At 31.6% G+C, this 24,776-nt stretch overlaps 1 protein-coding gene across 1 annotated transcript; it reads right to left on the bottom strand.

Moving 5' to 3' along the window:
- Positions 1-121: 121 nt before the first annotated feature.
- On the bottom strand, positions 122-23,866 carry LOC127699109 (uncharacterized). Its single transcript, XM_052202849.1, has 12 exons — positions 22,605-23,866; positions 21,280-21,367; positions 18,231-18,403; positions 16,437-16,535; positions 15,639-15,711; positions 15,075-15,131; positions 13,030-13,137; positions 11,493-11,951; positions 9,381-9,619; positions 8,153-8,242; positions 7,298-7,446; positions 122-3,996 (listed from the first exon to the last, which is right to left on the bottom strand). Exons 1-12 carry the CDS (start codon positions 23,583-23,585, stop codon positions 3,780-3,782), a joined length of 2,733 nt encoding a protein of 910 aa, XP_052058809.1. The 5' UTR covers positions 23,586-23,866; the 3' UTR covers positions 122-3,779.
- Positions 23,867-24,776: the final 910 nt, after the last annotated feature.

The following is a 24,776-nucleotide window of genomic DNA, read 5'->3' as shown; positions in this document are numbered from 1 at the left end:
AATTTTTATAGGAGAAATTTGACAAAACCATGAAATCAAATAGCCACGAAAATTTCCTCAATCCACTAAAACTGGTACCCACGAAAAAAAATAGTCCATAGTAGTTCAAACAATAACTTCATACTTTTGTAGGAAATTTTTATTAAGCTATAAAACCTCATTAAATACATGTTTTAATAAACAACTAATCATCAAAAGTAGAAAGTAGAAAGTAGAAAACTCTCTTATAATTAACAATGATTTAGACATGTTTAAAACACATCTAATCACAAAACTACAAATGTAATTCTATTTTAAATATAACAATCATTTAAAATGCCAAACATTAATAAATTTAAGCTAAGGCTGCATTCACACTGCCCATGTGTAACATGTTTTGTGTTCTCAAGTTTGAATGTTTACATCTTTGTAATTACAAACTATTAATACAGATTTTTTATGTTTGGTCTAAGTACCCTTTTTCACAAACTTTATCGTTTGTTTGCACCTTCAACACCAAAAACAGCACTCCTGAGGTTGCTTCCACACAGGTGAGACAAAAATTTAAAAAAAATGTTTGAAATGTGCTCAATTCTACATTTAAAATTGATTTAACAGCTTCAAGAGTTTTCAAAATTTACAAGTTGATAATTTTTACTTAATGTTTAGAAATTTGTTTAAGTTTCAGCATGGATGCAGCCCAAGACACATTTATAACATTATCTGAACAATTTTAATATCTCCTTCTGCACATAAGTTTAAATAATTATATCTTTTTATGACAAGGATGTAATGTGTTTGTTTATTTACAAGCATCAATCTCTAGTTTGGTGGTCACAAATAGAACTCAATCAAAAGGAAATTTTGTATATTTACAATCATCAATCCCTTAACTGATGGTCACAAATTGAATTCAATGGAAAAAGGTTTTTTTTCTGAATTGATATTCATGAAATTAAATCGAGGCATGAGGACTGGCATTCCTTCAAATTTGAACAGTGTTAGTTGCCTATTCTACAACAAAATATTAGAATACTATGAATTTCAAATGTTATATTGCTACCATTGCACTAAAACACTAATGATATAAAAACAAATGAAGTGATTTCATTCAGTAAAGAAGGTAAAAAAAATTACTAATAAATTTTTACTTGGAATATTTTGTACGGAATAATATTTTTTTGCAAATTTCTAGAAGCATGCCTCGCTGCAATGGTTTTATTTCATATTTTCCCTATATCTCAGCTACAAAAAGTCTTATGTCTTAGATTATACTAGAGTGTCTGATTAGTTCCCACTATGAAAATAGTAATGACAAACTGTTTTTTTTTTTTTTTTTTTAAACTTAACTATTTCCAACGAGAAGCAAAAAATGAGCAAGAATTATACAAAAATGTTGATGAATATAACACAACACCAACAATGAAATCACATTTGAAGCATAATACATGTACTATAACAAATAATAAATTATCCAAACTCATAAAAGTGTCACCTATATCTCTTGGAATTGTCAGTTTGATATGATTGTTTTTATGCTCAGCCTAAGATAGCAGGAGAGCATTATGTTTTCTGGTCTGTGTATCAGTCTTTCTGTCTGTCCCGTAATATGTTAAGTTTTGGTTTATCGTTGTTAATCACAAAGTTTTGGCCAAATCATAAACATTTATTATAATGTAAACTTTAAAAATATCTGCCCATGACGGTTTCGATCCAGATTTAAGAGTTTCATCAACATGGAGTGGGGCATGGTGTCCTATGGACACATACTTTTATCTTACCTAAAGTCATTTAAGCATTTGTTCTGGTGAAACTTTTAGCATCGGGTGACTGACCCTCATATTTTTCATAGCAATTACATCTGAAATTTTTTAATCAGTTGATTTGAAATTGAAATAGAATTTTCCTAATTAGCCAGAAAACTGGTAAACACTTACATGATTTGGGTTTTAATACAACCTTTTCAAACTATAAACAATTCAACTCACTAATTTAATGTCAAAGGATTATAATTATCTTGGAATGAAATTATTGTGAACTTTACTATTATCTGTAATTTTAAACTTTTTGTGATTTTATGGTTCATTAAAACATGCATAATTTACATATCCAAGGTCAGTAACTTTACTATTATCTGTATTTTTAAACTTTTTGTGATTTTATGGTTCATTAAAACATGCATAATTTACATATCCAAGGTCAGTAACTTTACTATTATCTGTGATTTTAATATGTGCAAGAAATCAACATTTAAAATTCATGATAACTCTCACAAACATACAAAGATACTCAAAGGAAACTTAAATCAATCTATCAGCATGACTGCATTTTACATAATAACAATATTTCTATGCTTTGTACTAAACTAATGCAATTATAAACGAATTATAAAACGTATATGCCTTCTTCACTCAATTGCTGGCTATGTAATACATAAGAGCTGCCAAATGTATATTTTTCTATAAAAATGAGTAACAAGTTGAAGAATTACCACTCAAGTTCCTAAGCATTGCAGTTTTCCATCAATTTTTTTTCTCAGCATTTAACTTTTGTATTACATCCAGCAAACATATCTTTTTACTCCTTCTTCAAAGTCTATCAAACAGTATAACACCACAGAAATTACTAGTAGTAGTTGTTATAAATGTGATACTGAAATATTTTTATAATGAACATGGATCTTGAACATTGCTTTCAAGAAAACTGAGACTAGGAAAGATATGCATTCTATGATATCACAAAAATGACTATATACAGGCTACATGTACAGGGGCGGATCCAGCCATTTTTAAAAGGGGGGGTTCCCAACCCAGGATAAAGGGGGGGTTCCAACTATATGTCCCCATTCAAATGCATTGATCGTTCCAACCCCCAGAACCCCCCCTCTGGATCCGCCACTGATGTATTTTTTTTTTTTTTTAATATGTGATGATTCCATGGTAGGATTTCAAAGATCTCAATTTATAATCATTTAATGGCATTGAAATATATTTAACGGAAACATTTAAAAACTAAAATAGCATTGTTTTATGGAACTAAATAGCCTTATCTTATTTCGGCAAAGTTGATAAAATTTTTAATACATTTTAGACATAAGCCTCTTTTAAGGGAAAACATCAATGAATAAAAGGAAAAAATACTACTTTAGATATGAATCCATAATGTGTAAGTATTGCATATAAGTTTTAATATCTACAAACAGCATACTTCTAATCTAAAAACAATTGAAATTTAAGTATTTCCTAACATATTTATACTAATGGTATAAAATAAAGCAAAATGTCTGGATTATCTCCCCGTAACTATTATAAATATGCTCTTAATGACAAGAGATCAATTTCGTAAACTTCCAGTTAGAAGTAGTATGGATCTGTTTTTCATGTAAGCACTATATTCACAGCACTTTATTTTCATGCAAGCCTTGTGATTTTCATGTAAACACTATGGATAAAGCAGTTTCTAAATACCGGGTACTTTTTTTTATGTAAAAGCACTTAGGTTACAGCACTGTATTTAAAAAAAAATCAACCTTTTTAATACTCTTCAAGAAAACAGCAACAAATATTATAAATTCATAAATTTTATGATGTTTTATTACTGCAAGAAAAGCTATGCGACTAGCATTGCATTAATTAGAATTCTATATTTGTGTGTAATACATTTTAAAAATTGGCACTAATTTGACATGTTTGTCCGTTAACAAAAAAAAACAATAATATATGTACACAGTAATTTTTAAATTCACAGTAAATAATTAATTTTTCTCAGTTTGTTTGCCTAGATTTTCTGGTAATCATCATTTATTTTTTTTTTTGTTTCTTTGACTTAGGTGTTTGCCCTTGGTTATTGCTCTGTGACTTATTTGTTTGTCCTTGGTTAGAGCTCTGTGATTTATTAGCAGCTTTTGACTCCTTCTTCTTTCTTTCTTTTAGCTTTTTCATATCATCTTTTTCAATTTTAGCATTGACCATTTTAAACAGGTATTTCTTGTAATCTTTCAATTCCCTATTCACTTCCCTGAAATACAAATAGAAATTAAGGGTTAAGCGTTTTTGAATAAAAGGAGATGAGAGCAAATATAAACAAGAATGTGTCCATAGTACACGGATGCCCCACTCGCACTATCATTTTCTATGTTCAGTGGACCGTGAAATTTGGGTCAAAACTCTAATTTGGCATTAAAATTGGAAAGATCATATCATAGGGAACATGTGTACTAAGTTTCAAGTTGATTGGACTTCAACTTCATCAAAAACTTGACCAAAAACTTTAACCTGAAGCAGGACAGATGTAAGGACGAACAGACGGAAGCACAGACCGTAAAACATAATGCCCTCTTCTATCGTAGGTGGGGCATAAAAAGTTAACTAAAGAAAAGGTATGCTAATCCAACAGCATAAAATGTACCATTGCATACCAGGAATATCCCTATATCCCTGCAATGTGATTGGAAAATGAGAAGACAGAAAATAACAAATGATTTGAAAACAGTCACAGCTAAAGTTTTTAGTTAAAGCTTTTCAGAATTATAAAACCGAACAGAAAATGAAAAGATAATTTTTTCAAAGTCTTAAATATGCCAATTTTTAGGAACTATATTTTTAAATTCTACCCATGCAAATATGAGGTGTAATACACAACTGGTTTCATTGCAGAAAAAAAAAACTTTTCTGAGAAACAAATCTTGAGTTTTTTCTGGCACTTTCCTATTTTTATTCGGTGTACCTTTGAAATATTTTTGAAACATGCAGTGACCTAGTTACTAATGATAGTAAACACCAAAAACAAAGTTGAGAAATAGCCTTGTTTACTTTCTTATATACAATGAAAAATTGAGTGCAATTTTCACTGAAGTACTGCATAGGATAAAACTTTATTCAAGCCAGGTATTTCTTATATTCGAAACAAAGATAAATTCTGAACAATTTAAAGATAAAGTGCTGAAAGGCAAAAACAATGGTAGTACATACATGTATTACCACTGATAACTAAGGACTGCTGAAATTTACAAAATTGCCAAGGACATACAATACAGTTTTGATTTTAAAGTGATTTTTTGACAAGCATTTAAAATTGGGAATTGAAACAGGGAATACGGCAAAGAGAAAACAACCTGACCAAAGAGCAGAAAACAGCCCAAGGCCACCAATGGGTCTTCAACACTAACCGGTTGTGAAGTACACTTGCATTCACGCTATTCTTTTCCTGATCAATTTAAATATGTTATAAAAAATAAACCTTCATGTGCTTCTTTTGGAGATCAACATGGGCACAACATTTCAGATATTTTCTCAAAATTTAGGTTGTTGGACATTATTACCACTTTTTGGGCAGAAAATCTATTTTTTTTGTTTCAAAATATATTCACACAAGCATTTTTTTGTGAAAACATTTAGAATATCTTCTTATCATACTATGCTCTAAATTGTGTAACTATTCTTTATAAATATTTTTTTTTTATCAAATTTTCATGATTTTAGAAAAAATAACCTGCATTTCTTGCTGTATATTTATCTTATTTAAAGGGGCACTAGCTGTCAAATTCGTGTTCACCGATTTGACTCAAATTCTCATATTTGATTTATAACAATGTAAAACATTTATCCAAATTATAAAAAGTCTAAAATAAACAATTGAGTGGACCTCTGACAACCTCTGATGACCATATAAGCGATATAAACATAAATATAGATATAAATAGATATCGAAATCGTGCAATTGGATTTTTCGAGGTCTGTTTAATTTCATTTTATAGATTAAAAATATATGTTAATCATCGTTTTTACCTGTATACAAATGATTTTTTTGTGGATCGAATCAGTCAATCAAATGATTTACCTTTGTTTTACTTTCAATGTTGACATTCTTTTCTTTTAAATAACTTTACACGCACTATTCATGCATTATCCATCTCAGCCAAGGGGTTAAATTGAAGTTCACATGAATACGGATTCAATGAAGTTAAATTATTCACTTAAAAGTGAATAATTCATCATCAATGTTTCTTAGCTTATTTTGACAAAATTGAACCATACTGGCTGCTAAAAGCGAATTATTATTTCACTATTTCACTTTCATTAATGATTGAACAAAAAAAATCATAATTTAAAATGTTTATATATCTCGTAGCTAGTGCCCCTTTAAAAAAAATTATACCAGTAATCTTCCTATGTAATTAAACCAAGTCATTAAATAAAACAGGGATCAAATTCAATATACTGGTTTTAAAGCTAATTATCTAAATCAGTGGGAAAATATATCCAAATCTGTCACATTTGGACATCACGAAAAAATGACATTTTACATTAGCAACATTATTAACTCCCCTGTAACTGTATAGTAATGCCCTTAAGGTTGAAACATGTTCAATTATTTTAAAAGACACTATTCATTTTAATCATCAGAATCAATAAATTCCTGTAAAATATCAGTTTAATAATGAACGGACACTGTTTGGCAGCCCCCCGTACATCCCCAAATCAATAACTGATTTTTCCTTTTTGAAAATCCTGTTAAAAATGAGACATGGTATGATTGCCAATAGGACATCTATCTGCCAAAAGACCAAAGGACAAGGATATAAACAATCAAAAGTTATACAGCCTTCAACAATGAAAACCCATACCACATAGAAATCTATAAAATGCCCTGGGTACCAAAATGAGAAACAATATATAAATAGTGAAACTAACAGCCTGATTTATCACATATCTTTTGAGTCTCTTTTAATGATATCATACTCTGTTCAATGTGATACAAGAAATATTTCTTCATGCTTGAAATAGATAACAGGCCACAGCCATAAGAGAATGTAATCTACATAATATCTCAGATAACAAAATGTAAAACAAGAACAAGACCAATACCAGGTCTGGACTGGCATTGCTGCATGCAATTGATTAAGGTAATATGTAACTGATCATTCCCTTTCATTGGTGCCAAGAAAACTTTGATGAAAATTTTCCTTGTACAATGAGTGTTGTAAAATTTCAAACTATGGGCAAACAGGAAGTGGATACATGGCAGATGTAAAAATTGCTTACTTGCTACAACTCAGCATTATAAAGCTGCAAACGAAATATCAAATCATTCCCTTTTATAGCAGCCAAGAAAATTTTTAACAAAAGTTTTCTTTTGGACAGACGGACGGAAGGAGTTGAGCGGTTACTAAATCTGCTTCTGCCTTCAATAATGCAGGTTATAAAAAGAGAGAAAACTAACGGCCTGATTTAAGCTCTAATATAAAATGAAAAACAATTTTGACTGATAAAATAAAACGCATCAAATTTAAAAGGAAACAGAACAAGGATAGACTTACTTTGAGAAATACTTATAAGCCTTTAGGTAGGGCAAACACACAGCAGTAACATTATCTTTTTCTACAGGGATACAGTCAGGACTGAATCCAGTCTTCTTCAATTTATCCATATCACCAAAACTTCCTTCCTTCATCATATCATAGGCAATCTGCAAAAATTTACAAGATATATCAAGTCTTAATTAATGTTAATCAATTTGCATGTTCAATTCTTCAACATGTATTTCTAAAATATATAGAAATAAAGAAATGATGCATTTGTGAATGACAGCCAATCAAAATCCTCAAAATAAATATAAGAATGACCCTTGTCTCACCTATTACGTTACTTGAATTTATTTGTTTTTTTGTCTTCGATGATTTAACAATTCTTCTAATTTACAAAGAGATCACAAGTAAAATTGAAGGATTCATTATTTCCTAGTCGGAGATCAGATATACATTTTTGCGGTACAGAAATTCATAACAATAATACTCATTAAAGGCAAACTATACATTATTGGAAGGTCTTTCAGATTTTTATGAAATTTTCTAAGCATTAAGAACCTTTTATTTTTGTGGGTACCAATTTTTCGTGGATATTTGATTTGGTGGTTTTGCCGAAATTCTGTATACAAGAAGCTATAGAAAACATGTACTTTGTTGAACTTTAAATTCTTGGTTAACCTATACCAAGAAATCCTTGAAAATTGGTATACCACAAATTATAATGAATCCACACTATTTAAATATGGTGGCTCCAGGCGTGTCAATTGTGGATTTGAAGGCAAATTTTAGCCAATGAACAAAATTGTTACATATATATTGCATTAGAATAAGGAATATGATTACAGATAAAGAAAATAAAGGACAAACCTTGAGATCATATATTTTAGTTCCATCCAGTATGATGTCATATTTGTCAAAAAAAACAGCACAAGTCTTGGAATCTAGTCCATGAAACACCTGAAAAGATATGATGGTGTCAGTATACCTAAATTAAATGCCATTTACAGAGTTTTTTTTCTTAAAATAATTCTATGAAGGGTTGACAAAGTTATTGAATTGTAACAAACTTTAACCCCAGATTGTATCTACTTGTTTACTGCAAAAAAATCAAGTCCATTTATCAGAAAAATACGGAAAAATGAAATGACTATTTAAAAAATTTACTGGATACTGGCTTTTGGTCATTTTAAATAAAAAAAGCTTCTGTCAAAATTTCATAAAATTTCATAAAGGTTTCACTAAGTTATTGATGTTTAAATAAATTGTTAACAAAGAGATATGTCTTGCCTTTTGTTATTTTGATAGTAAAATGCAAATGATAAAATCAAAATAGCAATACTGAAAGTTATGCAAAATATTCAAAATCAATAAACCATGACTGTAGGTACAGGGCCAAACAATCTCCATGGAAATGAGATGTGCCAATGCTAATACATTTGCATACCAAATATCACTGACCTACCAAATGTTGTGGTTCCCTGTAAACTGACCTAATCACAAACTACTAAATGTAAACTAAGCAAAAGTTTCAAAGTCAATAGACCATGACTGAGGGGATGGGACTAAATAATCACCATGGAAATGGGATGTGCCAATGCTATTACAACTGCATCCTAAATATCAAAGACCAACCACTAATGGTTCCCCGTAAACTGACCTAATCGCAAACTACTACATGTAAACTAAGCAGAAGTTTCAAAGTCAATAGACCATGACTGAGTGGGTGGGGCAAAATAATCTCCATGGAAATGGGATGTGCCAATGCTTTTACAACTGCATACTAAATATCAATGACCTACCACTAGTGGTTCCACATAAACTGACCTCATCACAAACTCATACATTGTTGACACTGCCTCCATCCCCACCGGACACAGCATACCTATGTATTGCTTTTTGACTCAGTCAAGGTGAGGCAAAAACTTTAACCACACTCTGAACCTAAATGTTGATGCTACCAAAGAAATCTAGGATTGCTATGTCTCTCTTTCGTGACATAAATGTTGCAGGTTCAACAACAAAAAACAGCACCTGTAAAATTGAACCACATCTTATACTTCAAACATAAAACAGAAATAAGGGTATAAAACCTCACTTTGAATGGTCCTTTTGGTTCAGGGATCCAATTGAAAAATTCTGCCACTTTGCCAGATGTCATTAAGTAAGGATTGTTTTCTACTTCAAAGATATAAGATTTATCTTCAGTTACACAACTAATTCTCTGTAAGCCATCATCCGATGTTTCAACATGAACAGCCACCATGTCTTTCTCCATCAGATAGTCTACAGCACTGACACTATTTTCAGGTTCATCTATTGTGATTATTTCTTCATCTATATAAAGTTGAAAATAAAAAAAATATAAATTGCTTCATCTAATGTATAAGATGAATAAACTGTTCACATATAATAGAGATATGTCTGTTTGTAATGTAGATAGTACAATGCACTTAATATTGAACTTTTTTTAGATTAAAGTAAATAAAAGTTGAATAATCTACATTGAAATAAGATGTCGGAATGCTAAAAGATTGCATACCATATCAATGACCTTCCATAAATTGTTACCCTTAAAATGATCTATACACAAACATAAACAATTGTCAATGACCATTGCCAGATGCCAGAAACAGCACACCAAATTCTTGCCTCCACAACTTCTTTGAGATGAGACAAAAATAACACTTGTTACAATGATATGAATGTTTTGAAACATTAGGAGGCCCTACATGTGAGAAATCCAGTAAGATATTAAAATAGTTGAAACATTAGGAGGCCCTACATGTGAGAAATCCAGTAAGATATTAAAACAGTTTCTCGCTACATTGAAGACCCATTGGTGGCCTTCGGCTGTTGTCTGCTCTATGGTTGGGTTGTTGTCTCTTTGACACATTCCCCATTTCCATTCTCAATTTTATTACATATTAATCAGAAAGTTATTACTACAAAAATAATTATCAAGTACAAGTTAATAAAAAACATGATAAAATTAGATACTTTGGAACACATAATCATTGAGATCAGTATTAAAGAATCAGGTAACACTATCACATTTCCATGTCCAGTGAACCACAAATCTGGGTCTAAACCCTTATTTGGCATTTATTTTTTAGATATTCACATCATAAAGATACGTGTACTAAGTTTCAAGTTGATGGGCAGACAGACTGACAGACATAAACTCGCAAATACAGTTACTCTACTGTCATAGTTTGGGCATAAAAATCCAAAATTACTGTAGGTATCTATTTTGCTAGGACCTTAATGATACAAATACTAAATATGTCTTTATATTAGTGTTGTCAAATCGAAACAGTTTTGCCTAACCGGTTACTCAGATAATCTTTCGACCGATTAACCGGTTAACCAGTAGTTCATTACTGTTCAGGTGATGTGTAAAGGCCTTATTTATAGTACCCTACAAATGTGGGTTTTTATGATAGGATAACTTGAAGTTTATTCTTGCGCATTATAAGTTTAGCTTTGAGCATTCCTAATGAAGTTTTACTTTTAATCAAATACTACTGTATTAACTATGACATTTAAAATGTCTTCATATTGAGAAGATAAAAATCTTCTTGATTTCGTCAAATTGACAATGTTGATTGTTTCATTTTCTCTGATGTCTCAGAGGATAATGTGGAGTGTTCAATTTGAGATGGTTTGGCGACCCAGAATGCATTAGTTACATTCACATTGATTTGCATTTCACCATTTTTTAGTCTGTATTTCGTTTAAAGTATGACAAAGCCTTGGACGATGGAGGTGGCATATTTAGATGTAGGTCTACATAATATTAAATAAGAAATGAAAAAAATAAGTAAATCGTAAAATTTAATCGGCTTACAACTGTTCAAAATACATGTATGCTGATTATGTTTATTTAAGATCTTGCCCCGAGCTCATAGACAAGTTGTCTTTGTGCTAATTAATTTTATGTTTTCAAGGTTAACAATAGTAATCAAAATACTGGATATTGATCTGCCAAATTAATTACCATGACGATCATTTTAGAATTGAACAAAAGGTATTTAATGCTTTCAATACACATTTATATCAAATCTATTAAAATTGGAAAAAGATCGGTTAACCGGTTAGCGTTTTTGGTATTTGATATTCTGTCCTTCCGACGCTTAAACGGTTAACCGATTAACCATTGACAACACTACTTTATATCTACATATTGATTGAGTCCCAGCACACTTACTAGATTCCACAATAACATCAGGACCAGATCCCTGAGCATCCACATATTCCTCCTCCGGTTCCTGATCCTGTACAGCATCAACAAACTTATCCTCATCCCAGTTATCAGGAGGAGTGTTTGGATAATCATCTTTGAGTTTACCCAGAGCCCCAGATCCAATTGCTGCATTCACATTCAGAGCCTCAGACTTCGTTGACATATCAACATTCAGAACCTTAGATCCAGTTGGTGCATCCACTTCCATCTTTTCATTAAACATTTGTGCAGTATCTTCCACAGCAGTCTCGTCTATTTCTGTCTTATCTTTCTTTTTCTGTGTTTCTGTTCCATCTTCTTTCTCCCTATCTCCTTTGCTTTTCTTGTTTTTCTTCTTCTTTCCTTTTCCATCCTGTACCAAACTTGCACCACCAATAGGTACTTTTACTACTTGTACAGTCTTATCAAACTCTAATCTCTGTCCTAATGAAAAAAATCAAAATATATAGTTTTGAGTCAGTGCCTTTCTATTGTACAATTTTGAAAGAATATTTTTGCTACTTGCTGGTGTGGTATGATTGCCAATGAGACAACTCTCAACTAGAGACCAAATGACATAGATGTAAGCAACTAGAGGTCACTGTATGGACTTCATGTTTTCTACGAGTATGAAACAGAAATGTGATCTTCATTAAAATTAAAATGTCACAGTATTGATCCTTATCATATCATCATTTCTCAAGCAAGTGGTAAATTTATTTTTCTTTGGGGGGGGTGGGGGGGGGGGGATGGATGGGGGTCAAAATTGTTAGCTTTCGAATAGAAAACTGTTTCAGTGAAACAGCATAATTGAGGTTTCTCATGTTTCTGTACATTAGATTTAATGGAGTTTTGCTTGGGCAATTTGATTTCAACAACTGATATTTTTCTAAAATTGTGTAAAAAAAATATTATTCCCTATTTGATTGAAAATTGATTGCTATATTGAATTATTTGGATTTTTACAATCAAATTTTAAGCAAATTTGTAACTAACTTAAGGGCAACGATACAAAAAAGATCTCTTATTGATTTTTCCTTAAAATATTGACACAAATTCAATTTTCATATGCAATATTAAAAATTTTTAATTTTTCAATACTTTTCTGAAAAGATATTAAAAAGTTTGAAATGGAAAGAGATACTATCAACGTTTTTGTTGCAAAGTGTTCCTTAATCTATAGGCATTCAAAAAAGTCGCTAAGATGAAGACTGATTGAGATAAAAAATTTGTGAATTGAAACAATTATTGGAAATAAAAAGCTGTAAACATTTTTCTTGCCAATAAAAATGTACATAGAAAAAATTCTACCTTTGATTAGTAAAATTATCCATAAAGACACATGACAATGGCTAAAATGCCAAGGACCTACAAAGTTGGGCGAGATAATTAACCATTTTTAGGTATCACTTACCATTGACTTTTCACATTTCTATGCTTTAGAAAACACAAAATTCAGCCAGCTTAAAATAATTTTTATAGAACCATTGAATAACAGAGACTAAATTATTAAATCACTCACTTGGATATCTCTGAACTGCATCTACAAAGTATTTAGGGGGGATAACTCCATCTTCATTTCCAGCACAAAGTATTACATTGTTGGCTGACCGGAAAAACTTGAATCCATCTAAAATAGATAAATTGTTCTTTAAAATTTAATTGACAGAATCAATCATTTGAAACAGAAACATAAGTTAACAATCTATTGGACAAAATGCTTATAATTGGTACATGTAATTCCATGTTCAATGTATAATGTATCATTCACTAACACATAGTTTTGGCCCTAAAAAATGAAAAATTTTAAAACGATAAAGTTGGGAAAACTTGATGAAAGTATATGTTAAAATGTTCATTTGTTTCAGTACATGAAGATTTTAACCAATTGCGTCATAAGTGATGTATTTGTGACGTAAAAAATATAGAATTCTGTTAAAACCAGAATTTGGCATAATTTAGCAAAATTTATGACAGTTTTCTGAAAAATGAACAGTGGCACCACCCCGTGTCCACAAATATTTTTGCTGAAATATTCTTTATATACCATATTCTTCACTTTTCAACCAAAATTTCAATGGGCAAGAGCTGGCCCCACATATGAAATCATGAAATAAGGTTGAAAAAGGTGAAAAATTTCTAGAAAAATTGAGTAAAATGAAATATATTTCTATTTCTGGCCAGTACCAGTATTTTAATAATATTTTGAGCAAATAAACAATTTTTCTTATGATACTTTAAAAAAATAATACATTTAGCTTTACATACAGTTTAGATTTACTCAAATAATGGAAGTTAAAAAAAAACCTTTTCAGGGCTGTTTATTGGGGTTACTGGCTCTACTCCTTTCCACACTGATTATCTATTAAAAGTGAATTTTACACATTTTAAATCAGAACAAGCATTCTGTGAGTATTGCCTAGCAATACATAGTCCCCTACCGGTTAAAAATTCATTGTACTGGAACAAAATGCTAACTTGATCTATATCTTGTCATGGTGTTAACTTTATAACAAATATCAAGTCAATATCTTCAAGCATGACGAAAAAAAATGTGGAAAATTGATTATTTGAGTGAATTTTCTAAGTCCAAGGACCATAACTCTGCACAAAATCATTAGACTGCAACAAAATTCGGACTTGATCTGTAACTTGTCATGATTAAACAATACACCAAACATCAAATCAATATCTTCAAGCACAAAGACAAAAATTGTGGAAAACTGATTTGCCGGACTGACGGATAGACAGACAGACAGACAGACGGAGTGCAAACCTTAAGTCCCCTTCGACTTAATAATTTCTGCCTCTAACATCTCATTTATTGTTGTTACTAGAACTTAAATTCATGTGAAATCATAATCTTTAAATTAGATTTTAACCACTTTAGAGTTATGCCTAAAGACTGTAAATTTTAGTTTGATCTAATGCTAATAATGATGGATTGATGTTTAACGTCCAGTTGCAGATATTACATGCATATCAGGACGAGAAAGTTTTAACATATGAATATGAACCTTGCTTTTAACTAAACCAACACTCTCAGAAGGTAATGACAGCTAAATTTCTAACAATAATTAAAACATCCCAATAAATTTCAAAGTTCAAAGTAACTAGATTCCAGAAACATTTTTGACTTTCTGAAATAATTCTTGTATGATTTACATATCTACAATACTTGAATGTGATTGGTACTTTAAACATTTTTTTCTTGGTTTACTGCAACATTTAAGGACCATGTTGCTGAAATTACTTTCTTAACCTATCTTTACACTATACAAATTTTACTATGATATATTCTAATGCAGGATACGTCTAAATGGAATCCTTGGATTCCAAGAACGTAGAATTTGAAAGAAAAAAGTACAAATGTTTGGGTTGAGAATTATAAGCATTAAACACATTTTTTCTAGAGGTTACTGATGTGTTAGCTCAGCCACTGACTCAAAACAGAAAATTCCTTTGGACTTTTTTTTTTAGTTTGTGAGTTATTCTGGCCAGTTTACACATCACTTGCCTCTAGAAAAATGTTTTTAATCCTATAATGAACCCTGGATGATCTCTTACCTTCCAAAGCCTGCTGTAGGTTAATAAATATCATTACTTCACATGATTGTCTCATACCTGTAAAAAAATATATGGTTAATGAAAAATTTGATGCACAAAAAATCTGTCTACTGTCTACTGATTCTGAAGAAGGATGTTTATCATCTGAATTATATACTGTTTGTTGTATTTACTTTAAAAAAAATGTTGATGTTGTAAAAATTTTTGATGTATATTTTACCTTTTGTTTGTGTATACATCTTATCCCATTTATTGGCCATTGGCATTGATGGACATCATTTACTTAAGTTTTTAATAAAAAATTGTAAAAAAGTTATTGACTTCAGCTTAGAAGTATAGGTTAAAAGAAATCAAGGATAAGTCCTTAAACTAAACAAAATGTGGTCAAAATAAACTACATACAAGGATTAAGGTCAAAAAATTTAAACAGCAGTAAAAGGTCCTATCCAATATTTTTTATTCAACACATTTTTTCTGAATTGATGTATATTGTACCAGCATGCCTTTGTCAAAAGATAATTCTTCTGTATCAATAAATTGACTGTAATTAATCCAAAGACTTACCACTAATGACTCCATTTTCTCCTGGTTCTCCTGCAGCAAAGTGGATATGGTTTCTCCCCATTCTACTTAATCCCTACAAAAGTTAAATCAACTTTCAGTTATATGTTCAGTGGAATATAAAAATTTGCCTTTGAAAAAGTACTGTCTGTCGAGTTTACTATGGTTCAGTCTTTTAATCTGACTTTCATGGAATATAAACAGTTTGATTGACATCCTAGTTAATCCCTGTAATAGTTTTATTGATCATTTAGATTCATGTGAATTACTGATTAATTATTTGGTGTTTAAAGCCACTTTCAGCACTATTGGCTATTATGTGGGGGTCTGTTGTCGGGCGAGAGAACCATCAACCTTCAGCTGGAAAACTGGCACTCCTAGTCAATTAAGATTGAAGTCAAATGCACATGCCCTGTGCAGGGTTGGAACTCATAACCTCAGTGTTTAACTGGCTAGTGCTACAGCAGATGAACTACTTTGACCACTTAGATCATGTGAAAAGATGGTTACTACAATACAAGAACCACTGGCAAATCTCAAAACTTTGAAATAGGAAAATGAAATAATAGATTGCCAGTAATTAGAAATAAAATATTTCTGATGTATTTTGTCATTTCAGTGAAATAATAGCATTTGTGTTGGACTGTTGTTGCAAAAACCGAGTGGAGAGAAGTATTGAAGAGGTTTTTTATCTGTATTCTAGGTAAGATGCTGTTGGAACCATTGTTTCAATCGTTTCAAAAACATACAACTTTTTGGAAGTAATAGCAAAGACAAGAATGATGAAGTTAATCAGCTTACTGTGTGTTTGATTTTCTCCCAAGAAGTATAGTAAGTTCCATGGATAACCATAGAAACTTCATTTGCAGATAATAATGGTTTTAATTCAAGATCCTCTACCTGAAAAAGATAAATAAACATTGATAGATTTTCCTGGAAACAAACAAAAGTATAATGGTAAAAATGGTAAGTCTATGTAAGCTTTCTCAGGATACTTAAATCATATTTTGTTGTAATAATATCTCCCCATTTGACATCTCAACAGCCTTATGGTTTGCAAAGGTGCTCATTTTAATAACAATATACTAATGGAGAGTAATTTAGCTAATATTCAGTGTTAATTTTTTATGTTAAAAAGTACTAAATCTTGTTCTTACTTTTTCAATGTTTATTTTTTTTTTTTTAATTTAGTGCCTACATCAAATTTTGTTACTACCAGTATAACAACATAGAAATGGGATCTTGCCTGATGATGTCATGCAAAAGAAAGAGTTACTAACAGAACTCAAAATGTTCTGTGTAATACCCAGTAAAAAAGAATCAAAGATCAACTTATTCTACCATTTATATCATATAAAGAGTCAAATAAATGATACTAAAGTCATGTTATATACACACAGTTTCAACAGTTACAATGTAGAATCAAAATATCTTTATTGATGTTTTTGAAAAAGTAATGTTCTCAGGGGTGCTACTATATTGGTTTTTGGGGAGCTGTGTTGTTATCAAAGTGTTTTTAAGAAATCAGAGCATTTAGGCAGTTAACAAACACTAGGTTGATGTTTTCCATAAAACTTTCATGGCATGTTTGTTGATAACTTACTTCAATAGTATGTCTTTGGTTTATACTTACTTCAAAGGTATGACCTTGGTTTGCTCTGATTACTTACTTCAAAGGCATGTTCTTGGTTTGTTCTGATTACTTACTTCAATAGTATGACCTTGGTTTGCTCTGATTACTTACTTCAAAGGCATGACCTTGGTTTGTTCTGATTACTTACTTCAATAGTATGACCTTGGTTTGCTCTGATTACTTACTTCAATAGTATGTCCTTGGTTTGCTCTGATTACTTACTTCAAAGGCATGAACTTGGTTTGTTCTGATTACTTACTTCAATAGTACGGCCTTGGTTTGCTCTGATTACTTACTTCAAAGGTATGACCTTGGTTTGCTCTGATTACTTACTTCAATAGTATGTCCTTGGTTTGCTCTGATTACTTACTTCAATAGTATGTCCTTGGTTTGCTCTGATTACTTACTTCAATAGTATGGCCTTGGTTTGCTCTGATTACTTACTTCAATAGTATGCCCTTGGTTTGCTCTGATTACTGACTTCAAAGGCATGACCTTGGTTTGCTCTGATTACTTACTTCAAAGGCATGTTCTTGGTTTGCTCTGATTACTTACTTCAAAGGCATGACCTTGGTTTGCTCTGATTACTTACTTCAATAGTATGACCTTGGTTTGCTCTGATTACTTACTTCAATAGTATGTCCCTGGTTTGCTCTGATTACTTACTTCAATAGTATGACCTTGGTTTGCTCTGATTACTTACTTCAAAGGTATCACCTTGGTTTGCTCTAATTACTTAATTCAAAGGTATGACCTTGGTTTGCTCTGATTACTTACTTCAATAGTATGACCTTGATTCGCTCTGATTACTTACTTCAAAGGTATCACCTTGGTTTGCTCTGATTACTTACTTCAAAGGTATGACCTTGGTTTGTTCTGATTACTGACTTCAAAGGTATGACCTTGGTTTGCTCTGATTACTTACTTCAAAGGTATGACCTTGGTTTGCTCTGATTACTTACTTCAATAGTATGACCTTGGTTCGCTCTGATTTTCATTTTTCCTGTTTCTTTATCTGGTTCCATATGAAATCTCTGCTTGTCGTTTGTTTCTACAATTCTTTGTACATCTTCAAGGTCATAGTCACGTAGATTGTTTTGCTTTTTCAGAATATCTTCCACATAAAGAAAGCCACCTTAAAAACAACACTTTATAGTGCAGAATTATCTATTCATTTAAATAGCTTTCAACAGAAGTCTTAAATATTAAGATGTACATTACACTTTACATACTTAGGGATATAAATATAAACAGAACAAATTTAGTTTGTTATCCATCGCCCATATACCAATAACAACATCACACACATGATATGTTTGCATTAAATTTATTGAAAAGCAGTTGACTGTTTTATGCAATTAAATATCATTCCTTCGGAAAAAATGATAGTTGCTCCATACTTCATTCTACTTTTATTTATTTTTCTCTATCATTTTGCAATTTAAAAGGATATGGTTTTTGCAAACACCTCTGTATGGTTTGAAATCTATTCAAGGATACCATCTACACACTTTGTAAATGAATGATCATGGTACAAATATTCTTTCTCAAAATAATTTTAAGGTACTGTAAATTCAGAAATTTTTGTGATGTTTTTATTATTGCAAAAATTGTGAAAGCACAATTTGTATGCATAAATTCCTGTAATCGTAATACCGTAAATTGGGAAATTTTGACGTCTGGATATTTTGGCGGCTTTCTCTCGAAAGGCATGTGTTTTATTTTGGTGTGTGTAATTTTGGTGCTTTGTCCAATTGATATGTTTAATTTTGGAACAACAGTAGTGAGCAAGCTCATTCATATTTGCCTTTATTTTCCCGTTTATTGACGATATATCATTGAATTTCTCAAACTAGAAACACGACAAAGTTAAGTTAATGAAGGAATCGGATATGGATGCAATTGCAAATAATTCGGTATATCGTGGTTTAAAGCTGAAAGAAAATATGAAATAAAATCTTAAACAAAAAAATTATTTTTTAAATAGATTATTTATTTTTTACAAATATCATATGAAATAAATTTTAATAATCTCTATTGCAGTACATGTTAATCTATTGACAATCAAGGATTTAAATTTTAAATCTTTATGCCTCTGGCAGTACATGTTAATTAATTGAAGATAAAGGATTACCAGGAGTTTTGGTATTCTAATTACCAATAACGGCGTCTAATCAGCAATAGCCTGGCATATGTATGACATGTGTGAATAAAAATTCATGTTGTGTTTTCTTAACAATTTCAGAAGATTGACAATTAAAAGTAAAAATTATATAGTGTTGTCAAATTATACCAATTCTTTATTTGCAGATTTGGCTATGTATAGAATTGAAGGAAATATACGGAAGATATAATAACATAAAATATTTTCCCCAACAATTAATATTACGATATTGTCGTAACGGTACACGATTTTGGCGTTTCATTTTTTAGTGTTTGCTTTATTTTCGTGTGTTTAATTTTGGCACTTTCATTGGAGGCACCAAATAAACCAAAATAAAACTACAACCAAAAAAACCCAATTTACGGTAGTTAACAGTTGATAGTAACTAAATTAAATATACAATAAAATTTCCTGGAGAAAGTTAAATATAAAAAAGAAGATGTGGTATGATTGCCAATGAGACAACTATTTACAAGAGACCAAATGACACAGAAATTAACAACTATAGGTCACTGTACGGTCAACAATGAGCAAAGCCCATACCGCAAAGTCAGCTATAAAAGGCCCTGAAATGACAAATGTAAAACAATTCAAACGAGAAAACTAACGGCCTAATTTATGTACAAAAAATATGTAACACAGCAACAAATGACAACCACTGAATTACAGGCTACGGACTTGGAACAGACACATACATACAGAATGTGGCGGGGTTAAACATGTTAGTGGGATCCCAACCCTCCCCCTAACCTGGGACAGTGGTGTAACAGTACAACCTAAGAACGAACTATAAATATCAGTTGAAAAAGGCTCAACTCATCAGATGGATACAAATAGAAATACATCTAACAAAAACACAGAGTGGACGTGGCCAGGTACTTGTACATCCCAACAACAAAAAGACACTAAGTACAGATCTGAGAGTACTCGCAGTTACTGACAGCTAGTTCAAAGCCAATAACAACTAATAAAAAAATCATGCATCTAAGACTAAATTATCAATCAGTACACATCCAACATCCAATGGATTTAGTGTAAAGACGTCATAAACAGTCAGAGAAATTTATGACCTTGTGCAATGCCAAGATACAGGTATCAACAAATGTTCATTTTTTCAAATTTCGATAAAAAAAATAGATTTGATTTTGATTTTTGGTGTTTTAATGCCACTTTTAAGCACCGCTTTTGGGCTATTTCGTGGTGGCCAGTTTTTATTGGTGGAGGAAGCTGGAGTGCCTGGAGAAAAAACCACCGACCTTCGATAGGAAAACTGACAATCCTAGTCAATTAAGATTGCAGTCGAGTGCACCCGCACGAGCGGGGTTCGAACTCACAACCTCAGTGTTGACTGGCTAGTGATTACAGTAGTAACTACTTAGACCACCCAGCCACCGAGGCCCCTAAAAAAAATAGATATCCATGATGTAAGGTAAGTCAATGTAATTATTCTCCAGAAAACTTAGGTTGTTTAATGGTAAATCCATGCTAAATTGTATCTTCTGCTTAACAGTATACTAAAAAGCAGATGTGGTATGATTACTAATGAGACAACTGTCTACCAAAGACCAAAGAACAAGAATGTAAACAACTACATGCCAAGATGGCCTTGAGTAATGAGTAAAACCCATCTATCTACCATAAGTGAGTAACAACTATCACCCATTCATCATCTTAGCTAGCTTTTGGATGTTTTGTCAAAGTCAATCTTTATTATGATTCAAATATTTTATTCATGTATGTAATACATGTACATGTAAGTAACTTTTGATCTTAAGGAAATCCTAAAGATGGTCAGACATGTGAACTTTCATTTTTATCGTCTGAAAACAAGCGAAACATAAACCTACCTGGCATCATTTTATATCCTTGTCTTTCTGCACCATGTCTCAGTATGTATGATAGTGATTTTGATAGCTGGAAGTCTGATTTTTCTCCCTATAAGAATTGGGTAAAAAATGTTTGTGAAATAATATTGATATTCATATATAACATATAAAACTAAAATATTATATTGTCTACGTTTTCCTTCAAATTAAAGATATAATGTATCTAACATATATACATAAATAATATAAAAGAAAATGAATTTCTTTGTAAAAAAAATTTTCTAGGCAGTTATTGCTTAAAATGTTTGCACCACATATGAATATTGGAGCCGTGAAATTCAAATGACCAGCATCTTGTGAGATATGATTTTTATCTAAATGACAAATTTCACCAAAGCCTTTGATCTCAGACTTTTATATTGTTATTTAAAGAGGCATTAGCTTCGAGATATAGAAAAAAATAAAATATGATTATTTTTGTTCAATCATTGATGAAAGAGAAATAGTGAAATAATAATTCGCTTTAAGCAGCCAGTTTGGTTCAGTTTTGTCAAAATAAGCAAAGAAATATCGCTAATGAATTATTCACTTGCAAGTGAATAAATTGACCTCATTAAATCCGTATTCATGTCAACTTAAACTGAACCCTTTAGCTAGAGATGGGTTAGCATGAACTAGGTGTGTTCAGCTGTGAAAAGGAAATGAATGTCAACATTGGAAGTGGAACAATGGTAAACAATTTGGTCGACTGATTTGATATACTAAAACTCATTCTTGTTCAGGTAAAAACGATTATTAACATGTTGTTAGAACCTATAATATGAAATCAAACAAACTTAGAAAAACACAATTGCACGAGGTTGCTATCTATTTATATCTAAGTTTATGTTTATATCAGGTTATTTGACTATCAGCAGTCTTCGGAAGGTCACCCCGATGGTAAATTAGATGGCGTCTAGACTAAAATACACACGAAATACGGACACATACTATCGTGTTTATGCATCGTAAATTGTTTATTTTAGACTTTTTTTTAAATTTGGATATACGTTTTAGTATGTTATAAGTCAAATATGACAATTCAAAACGGTGAACATGAATTTGACAGCTAATGCCCCTTTAATAAATTATATATAAATGTGTGTGTGCTGTATATGACCCTTTTTGTTGTGTGAGCAGTGTGTGTGAGTAAAAGCTAGTTAAGATTTGTTTTCTAAGTCCTTGATGCCAACATTACAGGGTGTGTAAAAACTTCAAATTAAAAAAAAATTACTGAAATGACTGTGTCAGACTGCAGTAAATAAAGTCATATAAACATATTTTTAGAAATTACAACAAAACATTACCCTTGATCTTTGCTGTCTCCTGTCATCATTTTGCTGATATCCACCTCTATTATATCCTTGACCTTGCTGGTAACTATCATTGTAATCAGAATGACCTTGATATCGTTGACCTCTACCATAACCATCTCTTCTATCATCATACCTCCGATGCTGTTGACCTCTCTCTTGATTTTGAAAGCCATCTTGATTTCTGTTATATCTCTGATGCTGGTGATCTCTTCCTTGACCCTGAGAGTTGTCCCATTTTTCATAATAGCCCTGTTGTTGTTGCCCTCTACCTCCATTGTTATGTTGATGTCTGTAATCTTGTCCACGTTGGTTTTTATTGTAGAAAACTTGTCCTTGGCCTTGTTGTGCATCCATTTCCATATTTCGATTATCAAAACCTTGCTGGTTTATGTTCATTCCTTGGGAATCTGATGCCACTGTATTTTGGACTTGCTGTGACTGGTTTTGGGTTGTAGCATCAGTAGATGAACTAGGATTCTCCTTTACGCAATGTTCAGGTAGGCTTCTATCTGGACTTGGATCCCTGGTATGATCCTCATCATTTTTGTCTTTTGGCCTCGATCTGTCTTGTCTGTCTGGGCTAGGATCTCTCATATGATCATCATGATTCTTGTCTTTAGGTCTTGCCCTATCATTGAAATTGTTTTGACCTTGTGTCATATCCTCCTGTTGTTGTACATTTGGTCCCTGGTGGTAAGAGGGTTTACCAAATCCACTTCTTTGTGGTTTTTCTTCCTGATTATACTGTCTGTTGTCCTGTCTGTAATTGTCTCTTTTATTCCATTGATTACTTTGTCTATCATTACCTCTGTTGTATTGTCTATTACCACCTCTATCATATCCTCTACCTGTACCACCACCTCCATCATATCCTCTACCTCTATAACCACCTCTTTGATTTCTGTCCCCGCGTCCTCTCCAAGAACCAGCCTCTTGGTGCTCATAAGCTCTTTGTCCACCTGGTTGATCCATGAAAAAAGGAAATGCTAACCTCTGAAAATATCTAGTACGCCACGTCGTGATTTTTCAAAATTTTAAACATGCAAATGGAACTTCCATAAATGCAACTTTCACTTTCACTTTACTTTCAATCGAGATCAAATCTGTAATTTCGTTTTGGAATTACTATTTTATACTGTGTATTTTCATATACAATTTGTATATAAAGAAAACATTGCCTAAAGTTATCTTTAAAATACACACGACTTTCACTTTAGTATATCTTGTTTGGACTCTTGGAAACAAAATTTTAACGGAAACAGTGAAAAAGGGAGATAATGTACTTTCATTTTCGGTTTTCCGAAAGAAATATCACTACAGACCAAATTTCAACGTAAATATTCATATTTAGTAATGACCAAAAACGACCTTAAAACAGCAGCAAAGTGCATTTTTTTTTTCAATTCCTGCACCATGACGTTGTCATTTTTTCTTCGATTTGTAAGTTTTTAATGTCCCCATGGTATCTCCCTCCCTTTTTTTGTGGATACCATAATTAAAATCTAATATTAATATATTATGCCATTCAAAGTAAAAGTGCCTGCTGTTGACTGTCAGCTAAATTGATATGTTATAAAGTTTATGTGTAGATTTCCGATACCATAATAATTAGTCCTCTGAATTAATTTTATGTGTCAACTGTCGTACAATGTACAAATATCTAAAAGAACTACATCAATTTGGTTTTCATTGGTCAAATATTAAGCAAAGTTCCAAAACCTTATCGTATGTTGAGTTTTAAGTGACATCTTAGTTCGAAAATATCGCTAACTGTAAATGTTTTCTTATATTACTTGTTTAGATCTGTTCAAATACTTTCAAAACATCAAAATATGATTTTTTTTGTTTTGTTTCAAACATTTATTGAAGCAGCTTCATATTGAAATAAAATTTCGCTATAAGCAGTCAGTTTGGTCCAATTTGGTCAAAATAAGATCGAACACATCGCAAGTTGTATTATTGACTTGCAAGTTTATAATTCAACCCTATTTGAATCATTATTCCTGTAGCCATAACTTGATCTTTAGATTAAAATAGGTTACGTTTGCGCTTAGCATGTTCGGTTATTGTCAAAATGGTAAGAATTTCAACATTTAAAAGTGAAAACGGAGCCACCGGAAAAAATCTTTGACTGATGCGGACCACAAGAACTCATATATAGGT

The sequence above is a fragment of the Mytilus californianus genome, unplaced genomic scaffold, assembly GCF_021869535.1.
Source record: "Mytilus californianus isolate M0D057914Y unplaced genomic scaffold, xbMytCali1.0.p SCAF_4, whole genome shotgun sequence".
Lineage (NCBI taxonomy): Eukaryota > Metazoa > Mollusca > Bivalvia > Mytilida > Mytilidae > Mytilus > Mytilus californianus.
This window is presented reverse-complemented; position numbering and strand designations above follow the sequence as displayed.